The sequence below is a fragment of the Corvus kubaryi genome, unplaced genomic scaffold (genome assembly GCF_017639235.1).
Source record: "Corvus kubaryi isolate FWS band 111438036 unplaced genomic scaffold, C.kubaryi_AGA036_p1.0 split2-37374, whole genome shotgun sequence".
Classification (NCBI taxonomy): Eukaryota; Metazoa; Chordata; class Aves; order Passeriformes; family Corvidae; genus Corvus; species Corvus kubaryi.
In genome coordinates, this window is record NW_024582082.1 from 6,819,824 (window position 1) to 6,835,081 (window position 15,258).

Below are 15,258 nucleotides of genomic sequence, written 5' to 3' on the forward strand. Positions count from 1 at the left end.
CAGCACCCAAAGGGCTTCTTGCTCTGCACCCATGCTTTATGTGACCAATACACTAATGATCGTGACTCAACAAGCCCTGTAACAGCGGAAAATCCATTTGATCACCAAAGTCATCATCACCTATCAGAAGTTTTTAAGGCTGCCCAGGTACACAGGTTTTACAAATAGTGTAGTCCCAATGAGGTGAAACTAAGCATCAAGGCATACAGTTACACACTCTCCTGAGACGAAATCTATTTCCTAATCTGCCCATCCCCACCATTTAGCAACAGGAGAGAAAAAAAGAAGCTGCAGAGAAGATGGTGTGTAACAAATGTCCTAATTGACTTACTACAAGAAAGAAAACCTTGAGCAACTTGAGCTGAAATAACTTCATGTCTAGATTTGGGGACAAAGAGCCACACACCCTCTCATTTGGGCACCTAAAGCCAAGTGTTACTCACAAACCGAAATGCCCCCACAAAGTGCAGATACCAAACTGAGCAAATTCTGTAGTACCAGAACTCAAGCACAGTGACAAACTCAGAGCCAAGCTTACACTTACTGGAGGCTCTCCTAATTAACTCCATCTTCCATTTCAGAAAATGTAAAAAACCAAAATCCTTAGTTTGACACATGCCAGGGGTGTTACCAACTGAGAGGCACAAAGGCACTAGAGCTGGGGATGGCAACTGGCAAGAGCATGACTTTGACTAGAAATGAGGAGAAGCACCGGATAAACTGGCTTTCTGGAGGAACAGTCTCCATATATTTAAGTGAAACCAGTGGAAGTCCAGAAACAAACATTTTTTCCAGATAGGCCACTGTGGTTCCTATAAAGAAACTGTGTGACAGTAACAATTAATTGCTTGTCAAAAGGGTGCTATTGCTTGCTCCACCCTTGCAACGCGTTTGAATTTCCTTCACACTCAGATAAAAGCATGTCTTCCATTACCTAGTACTTTTGATATTTGACTTTGAAGCGACTGGCAAAGAAGGCAGTAGCTATTCCAGATCTTAGGAAAGTCTACTTATAAAAAGCTCCAAGAGCAGATTACACACTAAGAGGAGAGAAAGCTAAATATAAAACTCTTGCTGTATTCAGAAACATATTCCATCAAGGTAACAAGAGCTTGTTTACTTCTCAGCTTCTTCACATGACATTTTAACTTTCTCTAGACAAGCATTTAGTAGCTATTATCCATCATAATTTGTGATAATTCCAAAGAAGCGCTATCTTTGTTACATAATAGCATCCTTAAGCACATTTCAGCCTTGCAAAAACATTTCCCTGGCAATAGCGCGCCACTTCCCAAACCAGAAGAGCCTTTCAGAGAGCTGGGGGAAAGTTCATTCAGACAGACAGTAAACAGAGGCAGCCTGGCACCTCCAACTCACCCCCACCAGCGAGGGGGAAGCGGGACACAGAGCTTTGCTTTTGTTGCTAGCAGATTTAAAATACCGTTAAGTTTGATGTCTGAATAGATTATCCCCAGAAACGTAAAATTCCTGCATGCAAGAGGCATTCTCAAAACAAATATAACAGGGCAGCACTCCAGAGTTCCTCTTCAGGCAGATGAAAACTGACCTAGATCTTCTGAATATCATTAGTTCTGTTTATAAATGGAAACTAACTTTGACATCTAACTGATGTTTTCTTGAGATTCCTACAGGAAAACCAGGAGATGTAGAATCTAATGTTCTAGCAGGGTTAATTAAAGGCGTGTCTCCATCTCCCACACTGCTCTGGAAATGACAGTTTCTTAATGAGGACTTTTTCCGGAATGACCTATCTGCCACTCTTTGATCTTTCCTTGAAACTGATTAGATTTAAACAAAAACCCCAAAATTAAGCCATGACAAAAAAACCCCATAAAAATAGCCACAAAGAAAACCCCAAATACCTTTCACCAGTGGAAGTGTTTGTGACTTTGCTAGACAGTGCTGTGAGTTCGGGCATAGACCAAGAGAAAAACTGGTGATAAACAAATTCCTTCTGAGCAGGACACTGCTCCTGTGGAGATCTCCACTACACAAGTGGGGATTCCTCGAGAATGAGATGTTCAAAAATACATATATGGGGTAGAAATCCATTGATGTGTAAATGCTGTATGGGATGTTTCAGAAACAAAACCCAACTCTCACACCATGACAGACTGGTTGAGGTTGGAAGGGTCTTCTAGAGGGCATCTGAACCAACGCTCCTGCACAGACACTCATGCAAGTACAGAGTGCAAAAGAAAAGGAATTACTTGGGAGAGAAAAGGAAAATTTCATACGATTAATTATGGAATTATTAGAAACCAGCAACAACAAGATCAAGATCTGAAAAATGGTATTTTAATGCATATTCACACTTAAGCCCTACTGTTGTTCAGCTCTTCTCTTTTTTCATCCTTTTTGCTTTCCTGCCTTTTTTACCTTCAATCACTAGGAATACTACCTATAGCTTACATTTACAAATCCATTACGTGCTTTCTGACACTTCTACTACAGAGATTCATAGCAATCCAGAATTCCAACTGCTCTCCAAGGATGAATTTTCTTGTGTATTCAATTCCTGGAGTTTATTACCACCATCAACATTTCTCAGCAAGAACTGAATGGCTATAAATTGGTATTATTTCACTCTGTGCAAGTTTTAATAGATGACACAAGAGACAGGAAATCCTTCATTACCACTCCAACAATGAAAATACAGGATTTCCCCCTATAATTGATTCCAAGTACATTCCTTCCTTCTCATTCCCACCTAGAACATGAAACAACACTTCTTCATTACATTAAAGGTTTAGCTTAATATTATCTTCCCTCCTGAGAAGATAGAAGTCTGGCTGAGACTTTACTTTTAAAACTGTTTTATATTAACATGGCTTAGATAGTATCTAAAAACAGATACTTTAGAAATCTTAAAGAAAAGCAATTGAAGCAAAATGATCAAGATATTAAGCAGGTAGGAACTGTAAAAGAGTTTTCTAAAAAGTAAATTTGCTCAAAACCAGAACAGGACTAAACACGTAAAAAGTAAGTTGGAACTATCAGTCAAACTATTGTTTTCCTACATCATGTTACCCATAGTTATAAAAATTGCCTGGTGATGAATCACTTGGAACTATTTTTAAATGCATCTACGCAAACGATATTTATAGTTTATGCCAGCTTATCTGTTCTGCGTGGTTTTCATGTTAGCACCTTTTTAAAGGGTGACAGGAACAGCCCAGCAGAGCAGACAGGTCCACCTTGCCCCATGCTCCCCTCGCAGGCTCTGGTGGAAGGAAACATCCTCACTCTCCTGCTAGACAAGCATCAGAACAGAGGCACAGGGATTCCAGGGCTTATCTCCAGTGCCTGCAGATGATTCTCCAGATACTACCCTTGTTGCAATGGTGCTTAGATCTAGCTAGCTTCTACACAAGCCTTTGACAGAGGCTGCATCTGTCATGAAGTGTTGACATTGTAAATACGAGACCGTTCCACTGAGTGCACTGGGATTTCAGATTATCTCCACATTCTATGAGATGTACAACCACATCAAAGCACACTCACCTGTACCTATACAGCCCAGAATTTAGGATCCTGCAGTTGGTTTGCTACAGGGAAGGGTGATCAAGTCCAGAAGGAAAATGGTCCTTGCCTAGTCCAACCATCCTATCATACTCCTCTCAGCCCTGAGATGCCTTCTCCAACCAGGAATTCCCTTCTCCTGCCCAAACGCCTCTGCAGACTTCTATTATCTGTTACTAGATTTTTTTTTTTCTTTTGGCTTTGAGAAGATAAAACAAAAGTTGAGTATATAGGATTAATGGGGAGGGTCTTGTACATACTTTAATACCTTCTGACTGCATTTCAGTAATTAATTTATTATTTGACCGTTATTGAACAAAAACAGCTGCACAGACCATTCTAAAAGATCACAACTAATTTGGAAGCAATGAAAACAGAACTATAATGCATCTTAATGATGCTTGCAGCTTTGGAAGACCATCTTCTTTTAGAGGCATGGGTAGGTTATTTATTTTTTTAACAATAGTACCTGAAACACAAAAGAAGTTTCTTAGGATTCACATGACAAGGATGGTCCAGGCTGCATGGCTGATTTGCGAAGCTGGCATTTTAAGAGAGAGATTCCGTTTAAGTGCTGGTGACATAACACAACCATAAGGCTGCAAGGAGGAAGAAAGTTCTCTACAGTAGAGAAACCACAGGGCCTATACTTAGGAAAAATTTTTGCAAGATAGTTGTCTTTACAAGACCTGAGGTCATGTCAGGGCTATGCGACTGTGGTGGTGAGCACTTGCTGATTCTGCACAGAAAACCAGTGTCTGTGCCTCAGCCAGGGCAGGGAGGGAGCCCACGAGGGTGGATTGCGAAGAAGCTCACCCACCGCCCCAAGTGACTGCCCTCTGCCATGGTTACCTCAGCTGGGGTTTCACAGAAGTCACAGGACCTGGGTTCTGGGTAGTGTGGAAGAATAGACAGATGGTGGACCATCTCAGGGACAACCACCCTTGACTGCCTGTAGTGGTGACATGTTTCAGGTTTATCCCATGGAAATAATGTTTCTTTAAAATACAAAATCAAATCCAAGCCCCTGCTTTTCATCTCTTGAAAGAGGGTGACATGTCCACAGGCACTGCAGCACTGTGGAGGTCAGCTCCTCACTCCATCTCTAACTCTGTCTCATTCATTTACCAGCTTAGCAATCCTCACCTGGAATAGCTGCACTTCTTGAGCTCCAGGAAACTTGTGCTGCTTATACTAAGTACATACTGTCCACCAGGAACAAAGTGCGTCAGCCAGGTATTTCAAAGGTATAACAAACTTGGACCTGAACTTCAACTGGCTGGCAAGCTCCTTGGCTCTGTCCAATTCTTTATCTGTATACGAAGCTGACTTTAGTTTGTTTTCATTTTTTTCTCCCTTCTACCAAGTCACTTGACTCTCATTAAGATACATAATTTATACTCTAAAGTCTAATACATGAGACAGATGCTTTTCCACAAGCAAAAAGACATAATATTTAGAGGTTAGGTGCAGCCTAGCCAACACATTAATCATAATCTGAAGCATTATACATTGGTAGGAAGGTTTTGTTAAAGATGTGTAGTATGCTGAATAACTTTGCAATTCACACACCTTCAGAATTTACAATCACTATTAGTGATTTCATAAAATATTTTTGGGACTACTTCACTTACGTAATTTCAAAAAGTACCTGTTCAGGTTTTAGCTGATTTAGGTACACATATGCATGCAAATATTTGCACATACACATACAAGTTTCAAGCTTTTTTTGAAATATGTTTTAATTAAAACCATACACAAACAAGACACAGCTCCTTTCAGTTAAATTCACTAGCACTGAACAAAATTACATTATTCAAGCAGACTGCACTTTGCTTTGCAAAGTTACAAGATAGAATCAATTCAGGCAAAAAAAAATTGTGCCATTTAGCATAAAATTATAGTAACAATCATAAAGAAATAAATCTCTAGAAGATTCACATCTGTGGAAAAGAAGTATTTTCATCACAGGGAAAATATTAAACTTTCAAATAATTAAAATAATCTCAAGAACTGTGCAGTGACCGTACCTGGGAAGCATCTTTGTCCCCCGAGCAGTTCCACTTTTCAAAATCCCTATAAACTCCTGTTGTGCCTGGTTGCCAACTCAGGTTAATAATAGCAATGAGCCATATTCATCCAAAACCACAAGACTGTCAGGTGACATATCAAGAGGTCTGAATTTAACTCAAACAAAAGACTCTCCACGCTGCAATGCAAAAGGCTTAATCCTAGCAACAGGAGCACAAAAACCACCTTAAGGGCAGCAGTGTCGGGGTTTGCACCAGGCGGCGTTCGCGCTGCCCTAGAGTTTCATAATCCAAAACCTGCCCCACAATTCTGCACAGCCCGGGATTTCTGCTCGAGGAAAGAGCGCCCGTCTTCCCCGCTCCTTTATCTCTTGCAGGGTTTGCTGCGGAGAAGATCAGTGTAATTTACGGGGAAGCCAAGCGATGGCTGGCAGCGCCGGCCCGGACCCGTCAATGCCATCCATCCTCCTGTCCGCCACCGCGCTCCCGGCTCAGTCTCATGACCCGAGTGCCCGGGCACCCGCGGCCGCCGTCCGGCACCTCCGAGCTGCGGCCGCCGGGAATTCAGCCCGCTCGGCGAGGAACGGGGGAGCGAAGCACGGCAGTCTCCTTCCAGCCGGCCCCCCCAGCCCTCACATTCCTGGGAGCGGCGGGATGCTCTCGGCGGAGCCCGGGCGCGCGGGTGGCCGAGCCCGCGCTGACAGCCATCATGTGACACAGCTGTCACCGCGGGCCACCTGCGGCCGCCAGCGCCGGCGACACCCCGCGCTCCAGCCCTCCCTCACACAGCGGCTTTGGAGCGCTCCCCCAGGCAGGGGCTCGGCGGGGAAGGGGAACGAGGAGTCCCCGGCCGTCCCCGCTCGCTGCTACCTCTGCGGCGCGACTCCCACATCCCGCCCGGTCCCTCTCCCCCTCCCCTGTACGAACAAAGAGCGCACTGTGTGCTCGGCGAGGGCTCATTAATATTACACGGAAAGAAGCGGGGATATGCAAGACAATTGGATGGCTGTGGACGGGAAAAACATTGAATACGCAAAATAATGCCCCCCAAAGAAAAGCCGAGCAACCCGGGTGGCTGTAAACAAGGTTTCCTGGTTGTGTTCTGGGGTAACCCGGGTCATGCTAGGAAGGATACCCACATATCACAACAGCAAAGAGCCTTTTAACAAACATTACAGAGCAAAGAACTACTTAACAAACTTTTATCTCTAAACTGTGGGGGAGAAATGAGACAGATGGACAGGGAAGTGAAGAAGGAACTGGGCATTCAGAAATGCAATGCACATTAAAAGCCATCTAGTCTTGTCACAGACATAGGTGGGGCACTCATACTATTAATTCTGTATGACCTTTGGATAAAACTCAAGTAATACCTGAAGGCAAAAGGCTGCAGCATCATAGTTCCTACTTTTTTTCCAGTGTCTGAAAACCTACAGGTTTTTCCAATATTTTAAATACATAAGCAGCAAAAATAGATTTATCATCATGATCTCCTGTTCCACTGCATCCCCAACTCTAACGATGGTTCCCCTGTATCACAGAGTGGGTGAGCTGATGTTCCTGTTCATGAGCTTTGGTCTCAAGACCATACAATCCCAAGAGGTCAGATGTTGCTTGTCCTCTGGAATGGATTCCAAAGCAGAACACCAAGCTCCCTGTTCTGCTACACATCTCCTGGGTTAAGTTCAGAGAGAAACCCTTAATCTCTTGACACCACAACGGTTTTGTTGCTGTTTTATAGGAAGGTAATGTTTTTATGTTAGGTGCTGGACAAGTGTTTTGACACAAAAGCAGCAAAACTAAAGAGAGATAAAACCATTATCTTTTGTTACCATGCCTTACAGGAAGTTTTTCATTTAGAAATGAAGAATTGAGGCCCTCATGCCACAAACACATACATTACAGACCTGGCTTTTCATACATGACTAGCGCCAGGGAATTCAATGGAATTACTCACATGAGCAAAATCGGGCATGTGCTTGTTACAGCACCCCTGCCTTAAGCCCAAATCTTGCCTTTAAAGCTTAAAATGCAAAGCTTTTGGAGATAAAAATAGTAACATCTGACCACTCCTACCTACCTTCTAGGTCTATGAAAGGAATGTGCAGTGCACAGTAACTTCCTTTACCTGTGTGGCAAAGGCACCACTCTCCAAAGGTTACTGATGTCAAAAGTGACCTTTTTTCTTAGACATGCAATGCTGACAAGTGCCATGTATTATGTAAACATTTATTTACAGGAATAACATCTAAGGTTTCCATTTTACCTCAGGGTAACCTGATGCATATTAAAAGACAAGTGCTTTGAAAGCTGACCCAGCCTCCATCCAACAACTGACCAGGAAAAATATTGGAAGGAATTTCTCTGCAAATAGAGACAGACTCACATTGTACAGAGAGTAAACAGTGCTTTGGCCAGATCAGTGAATATTTTTTTCTTGAGGAAGGACTTCAGATATTCAATGTTTATTTATACACACTGTCACCACTCCCATATCCAAGAAAATACTGGACCATCTTTAACATGAGATATGCAACATCATCTTCTCTAGGTGTATATCCAGGCCTCTCTTTGAAAGGGTGAAGGCTTTCCTTTTTTTTAAGTGTAAAATTTGAGCTTGAAAAACAAAGCTGGTAATATTACCCTGCTTCAGAAAAACACTTAAATTCAAAAAAATAAAGTGATCAAAATCTCCTGCCATAGCCCATCACCTTCCACAAAGGTATTTCAGTATCCATGCACATCCACCCAGCTGCAGATGGAAAAGATGTGGGTGATGGTGTTCAACTACATCCAGCAGCCCAGAGCCCAATGGACCATCTGCAGATCCCCATGCCCGACTGCAGCTGGGGCACATTCTTAAACACACAGAAGCCAAAACAACCCTCAAAACCAAACAGCACCAAAAAAAATCACTTTCTTCACTCTATCCAAAGGCATTTCTGAAAACACTTAAAACTACTGCAAAGGCTCATACGCACCTTTTGGGTATAAATTACCTGATTTCAAACCAAGCAGACAACAAAGTTTGCTCCAACCGCAGGCTAAAAAGTAATGAAATTACTCATTTTTGGTCTTCACTGCCTTAACAAGTTTTTTCAGTCTTTCTCCTGGAGGAAGCCTTCCCTCACACACACTGTAAATGCACACAACAAAGAGCCAGTAAGTGAGCCAAGAAATGTTTATTGCTTAGTAATGCACAGAGGTAGGACCTGGAAGCCACACTAGACGAAAAGAAAGAAAACCAATTAGGATTTTATTTGAAATCTGACTAGAAATACTTGGATACCATTTCTCTACAAAATACTTGCCTTAGTAGGATTACCACGGAGCTAGACTTCTAAAAATGTGCTTTCTGTGCATTTTTGTATCCCTGCAAGAAAAAATTCCTCACTGCTGGAGAGGAAGAGTGGAGATGTTAAAGCATGAACCTTCCATATACACCTGGAGCACATACACAAACTTGCACACACAAACATAAGCCCAGCCAAAGGTCAGCAAGAGCCAAAACGGTGAGAAAGATCACTGAAAACAGCCCTCAGGAGTTTCAAAACCTGGGTCCTCTATTCTTCAAAGGAAACCAGATTGTTAAATGCTGAAAAAAGTGCTTTTGATATGAGATTAAGAAAGAAAAACAAACCAAATTTATAAACTCTCCATACACAGGGTTCTCACTACCAGCACGAGGTCTCATGACTGGAATGAACTGTCTCTACCAGCATTGTAAAGGAGCATCGGCAACTACAAATCTGCCTATGAGCATTCCTGGAGGGCAGGACATGAAACAGTCATCTCTTTTTTAAGGACGTGGAGACCTCAGCAGACTGATTGTCCACTGTTGTAATTTTTCAAGTCGTGATAAAAATGCTGAAAATAAAAATAACTACCAAAGTAAAAATCTGATGCATGGTTAGGCTACTGAAACATTGGTGTTCGTTTTGTATCGCATTTCCAATTGCAATCTACTATAAGACACCGAACAAACCTCCATAATACCAGCTGGTACTGCAAGACAACAGGGCATTTTCCCCCTGCCAAACAGTTATTTTATTGTGCATGCTCGGGTGCGCAGAGCAGACTCTTCTGCTGTAGCTATTAAAAATCAAGTGTAAATAGTTCAGTATTGTGTGCATTTAATAAAAAGTTGGGGAGAAAAAAGTTCCAATACAAATTGCTTTTGATGAACATAGTTGAAAATAGCATAGTTGTTGGAAATAAAGACTCTTCTAAAATCACTCAGAATTATGTAATGCAGCAGAGGAGGGTTGTGGGGGACAGTTTGTGTTTCCTTCTTTATTCTGTGTAGTTCTGGAGAAGTTGTGATAGGTTCAACAATCCTTATATCCACACACAAAACTAACTTGACAAAACAAAATCAAGCTCACAAGCTCAGATTTATCAACTGCAAAGTTTGCTTAGGGAACTAAATGGTGAATTGATGCTTTTTATTTTGGAAATTGTGCATATTAATAGATGAGACAATGAAGAGAAAAGACAAATGAGAGTCAAGGTTGACTGCAAGACCTCTCTTGTCATGAAAATGAAGACACCTTAGAGGGATCACCATAGCTCCACTATTGCTATCAACCATAATGTTAATAACAATAAACCCTTGAAAGATTCCTGATGGAATAAGAGTACTTTGGCTGAATACTCCTAAATTTTCATTTTTTTAATAGACAAATATTGAATTCCCTGTATTTATCTTCAGCTTAGAATGTCTTTATGGCTTTTATTTTCATTTACTTCCCAGAAACCATAAGGACTATGGCAGTTTTATTATTTTTACCCTACTGAAAACTGAGATTTTCAATATATTACTTCAGGAGACATTAAGAGAAAAGCTGCAAGGTGCATAACTGAACTGCTGGTGTGCTCTAGGTATGCCTGACACATCAGCTGATTCTTGCACCAAGCAAACACACCTAAATAAGCTTTTTTTTTAATCAGACAGATACATCTAAAAATAAATACATTTTGAAAGGCTAAAAGACTAGAATGTAAACAGCTGCTCTTTTTTTTGTCATGCTTTTTAACCTGCGAGCTGTACCAGGGTGGGTGATGCTGTGCCCAGGGTGCTAGGAGACAGTAGGTCAGGGCATCTGCCCAGACCTCGCTTTTTCCACCCTGAAAGCCCCGGTCTGGCCGCAGGCAGCCAGGATACCTCCATCCTGGAAATGCCACTCCATGGAGTGCCCAAAACACTGGTACCTCCAGTGCCAGCACATGACAGCCACAAAACCTCTGGCTGCAGACATTGGCACCTGCTGCACAGCCCTGTGCATGACCTGGGAGCCTCCGCTGTGTCGGGGTGCAGGGAGACATCTGCTTATGCTGATTAAAACATCCTGTAATACTTGTTTTGTGAGTTTTATAAGGGGAAAAAATACTGCCTTGGTGGTGAAAGTCATCTGGCGTAGGCAAGGCAGCATGGGGCTTGGAGCATTCCTTGGCTGCAGGCCACGGTCCTGTAACTGATTAAGGTTGCTGCACTTGTGACTGAGTGATAATTGAGAGCCCAATAAATCCCCACACAAGTATTTTTCACTCAGAGATGGAAAGCAATTGTTATGGACCCTCATAAGGAGCTGCAAGTGGTAAAATTAGAGCTAATATTAAAAATATAAAGAAAGCCCACAGATCACTCCCAACTTCCTCGCCCAACGTTCACATTTTCAGTTAAATTTCCAGGAGTGTCAAATGCACCAGGACTATACCTTCAGGCTTTCAGCTAAGTCATCCCCAGCACGAACTCAAATCATTCCCATTCCTCAAGATTTTGTTGAGTACTCCCTGGTCTTCCTTCCCCCTACCCCAGGTCTCATTTATCTGCATAGGCAGCATTGCTTTAGCCAACGTCTACGTGCTATTCTTTTTCCTCGGGAAAAGAAAAAAAAAAACAAACAAAAAAGGCAAAAAAAGCAGAGCTGCAGCTGTTCAGGGTTCCTTGGAAAAGGAGGAAGACAGATGTAAGTAGTTACCCTCTGAAGATTCACAGGGATCAGTGCCTGAACAGCATTTTGCTCTGTCCCTCATGTGACTGCTTAATTAGGTGTTGATTCACTCAGTCATGAGACACAAGAAAACAGGGCTGCAAGCCCCAACGTCAAAGAAAAAGTAATGCCTGTTCTGCCAGTTTCTGTATTAGCAAAGCACAAAAGGGACATCCAGTTCTCAGAAGCAAAACTTGTGTTTTCTTGCCCATAAACCAATCCATCACATCATTTCAACCTTTCCATATTAAAAAAAAAAAAGGTAAAAAAAAAAAATATGTATTATTTCAGAGAAAGATGCTTGTGAATTCCCTGATTATTCTCGCCTGTGAGAGTCAGGACCAGCACAAGTGTCCAAAGGGTGAGGTCCCTGGCCAAGCTCTGAAGCCCTGAGAGCAGTGTCCCCTTCCATCTGATAATCCAGGTCCAGGCTGCTTCAGAATATCAGGCTTTCTTCTGGGGTTTGTTTGCTTTTGGAAAAAGAATACAAGCTATTTTTCTGTGGCTTTATTCCTGTTAAATGAATTTCTTGGCCTCCTTAGTACCAGAAAGCTTTTCTGTTATGGGGTCTGGTTACCATAGCAACAGGCTTTAAAAATATCAAAGAAATTTTCAGGACATGGTAAAGCAATTTCACAAACTGTGTATAGTAGAAAAAGCTGGTGGACACTTATTTATATGTACTTAGTTCAAACAAGGTCTGATGTAGCGATAATCCCAAAATGCTGCTCTCAGTCCAAATTCTGGGGTTGTAGAGGACTACAGTGAACTTTAGCTTGCTGTGTTACCAGGTCATTTACCAAGACAGTCACATAAAATTAATATATGATGACAATTTTTCCCATGAAGGTGACATTGAAGCTCAGTGTGTCATTGAAATGCATTAAATGCCAAAAGCTTTTTTCCTGAAAAATACGACCCCCTAAACCTTTGATTTTAAATATTGTCTGCTTTCAGTCTCACCCTCCTCATTTGTGTAGATTTTACAACTTATTTAAAACACATGCCTAGTGCTAAGCACATGAGAGGGTTCATTGGGAGCAACCAAACTACTTAGACTTACAGCACATGCCTAAGCACAGTTCTGACTCAGTCTTACTGCCCCCATCAGCTTTCACCAAAATCCCATCTCAGTTACACAGGAACAACTGCAAACTAAAGACAGAGGATGATTACACAAACAAGTATAAGAAATTCATATCTATGGAATGAAATCCCAGACTGTCCTATCTGTACATGATGCTCATTTATACCAACATCCCACAAGTCCTAATGATAGATACTCCCCATGAATCAACAACTGCCTGACACCAGTGTTGGTCACTTGCCATCTAAGCATCCTCCAACACCTTCAAATGTCTGATGTGGCTCAATTCTACAATCTTTCTGCACACAGAGTGGTTACCTGCTGCCATAAGCCCAGAGGACTTTAACCCATCCCTTTAGTTAACCTTCAAAACCACTAACCATCAAGTTCACTGTATTTCAAGGCTATTGCCAGGCTCCAAACCTGAAACAATTAGGAATGATTTCATAGATCTGCCAAATAACACTAACGAATATCTAGGTGGACTGGATCTATCCTACAGCTGCTTTTCAGGAGGGACGACTTTTCTGACTTGGCTCCAGCCCATGCACTGAACATCCCTCCCTTACTGGCTCTACGAGTCAAACAGGCCCCTACTTAATTTGCAGAAGGGATGAGATCCTGATTTGTGCAGATACTGCAAGGGTCCCAAGACTACTGTGAGGACCCTAGACTGCTCAATTCTCCAAGGCAAGAGTCAGGCTGCTCAAGTGTTTTCCAAATTAAGCATGTAAAGGTGACCTGAAACTATTTCAGGTAGATCTATATAGAGCAGACACTAAAGACATTCCCTGACTTCACTTTTATGTAACTCATAAGGACATGAGGACAAATAAAAATCAGATGCTTGAACAAGCCACAACTTCATTTAACATTGGAAAAAAAAATACAAACTGATGGAATAATGGAGCAGCCTGGCACCTTCAAGCAAATGCACTGGAACTGTGAGGTCCTAAACACTTTGGTTCCCCACAGCAGAAGAACGTGTAGAAATGCATTTAGCTATCAGCTAAGACCTGCTCAACCTTTAAACCAAACTTAACACAGTGCTCTACTGAGTTTGCTTCATTGTGCTTTGCTCACTGCCACAAGGAGCTCTGTATCCTCAGGCTCTCTGCCATCCCCTTCGGTTTTCTAAGTCTCACTACAAGCTCATGGTTTTGGGTTTCCAAGAATGGTAGGAATGCAAAATACAATGTAGGACTGGCCATTGCCCAAGCTCTTCAACACGACTATCCATCTAGAGGGATTTTCCACAGCAGAAAAACTGAATTAGTCAAGTGTTACTGAGAACCCCACATGACAGATACATGGCAGCTCTGAGCATCAGCTGAACACAGCCCTTACATGCCCCAGAACTTTTCTTACTGCTAAAATCTTTGTCTCTGATAAAGAAACTCCAGGTTCAGCTCAACATGCCCTCCCTGGGTATCAGCACTGAAAAAAACCTCACTCCAAACACACACCTTCCTTATCACGGAACTGAGCTGGAACATACAGTCCAAACCAGCTCTGCCTGACAGAATCAACAGAATCACTTGATAAAACCTACATTGTTCCACTGGGAGAGGCTTTACTTAATCAAGATATATATGTATATTTACTGTATGTTCAATAAACCCCTTTTTGCTGGTAGTAATGGAGTTGATGTGAACATAATTCCACACACTCCCAACCACCACAGCTTGCCAGCAGATTTCAGTCTGTCCACATGAGCATCCTTAAAATGTGGAACCCGAAGCAGCCTAGGGCTGCAGGTAACCTGCTGTGAACCAGCCACAGCACTACACAAAGCTGTTTATTCCACTGCATCAAGAGGAAAGAAAGGCTCACATGCTGGACAGCAATAGCTGTCAATGCCACCAGGACATTTTGGACTGGTTTATTTTTGTTGGGTCATTTTTTCGTGGTCTTTTTAAAGGAGCTGTAAGTAAGCCAAAGTAATCACTCCCTTGGCCTTTTGTTTCCCTTTCCCCTTCCCCTTCTCATGCACATCACTTGATGTGACACAGCAGTAACCCCAAACAGGATGCACCCCACTGCTTGTGGCAGAAGGAGGAAGGGACAGCACAGCACCGAGGGGAACCCTTCAGAGGGGAGAGGCAGCACTGCAGGCCTCAGACAGGACAACACTAAGAAGAGAACAGAAGAATAGAAGGTAAAGCGAGATGGTCATTAATTCTCTTCTTCTGTGTGTGAGTACATGTGTGTAAATACAAGTTCCCGAAGCAGAGCACCAAGCAGGGACAGTGACAATGAGGGAGAACACTACAAGGAACAAAACATCCCAAGCAAAATGAATCACAGAATCACTAAAGTTGGAAAAGTCCTCCAAGATCATCAAGTCCAACCTTTGACTGAATACCACCATGCCCATAAAACCACTAAATCCTGTAAAATGTATGTATGTAATCACAGCATCATACAAGTGCTTCCAACTACACTTGCACATGTACCTTTGTAACCTTCTGTACACAGGACAACTCCAAAATGCTTGTATTTATACAGCATCTATCAGCCCCCAAAATCGCAAAAATCTTAGCATTATGGTTCTGATCTAAGAAGCAAAGGAGTCTGCCCAGTGTTACATGACAGCAATTTAGGC

General features: G+C 42.3%; 1 protein-coding gene across 3 annotated transcripts in view; it reads right to left on the reverse strand.

Moving 5' to 3' along the window:
* Positions 1–15,258, reverse strand: part of FNIP1 (folliculin interacting protein 1) — a 65,127-nt gene that overhangs the window by 38,755 nt on the left and 11,114 nt on the right. The window contains exon 1 of one of the 3 annotated variants that reach the window (XM_042014665.1): positions 5,574–6,402. The exons of the other annotated variants lie outside the window; for them this stretch is intronic. Within the exon in view, the coding sequence (XP_041870599.1) occupies positions 5,574–5,584 (11 nt within the window). The 5' untranslated portion in view covers positions 5,585–6,402. Of the gene's footprint in view, positions 1–5,573; positions 6,403–15,258 lie in introns of those variants that run through there. 3 annotated transcript variants of the gene reach the window in all.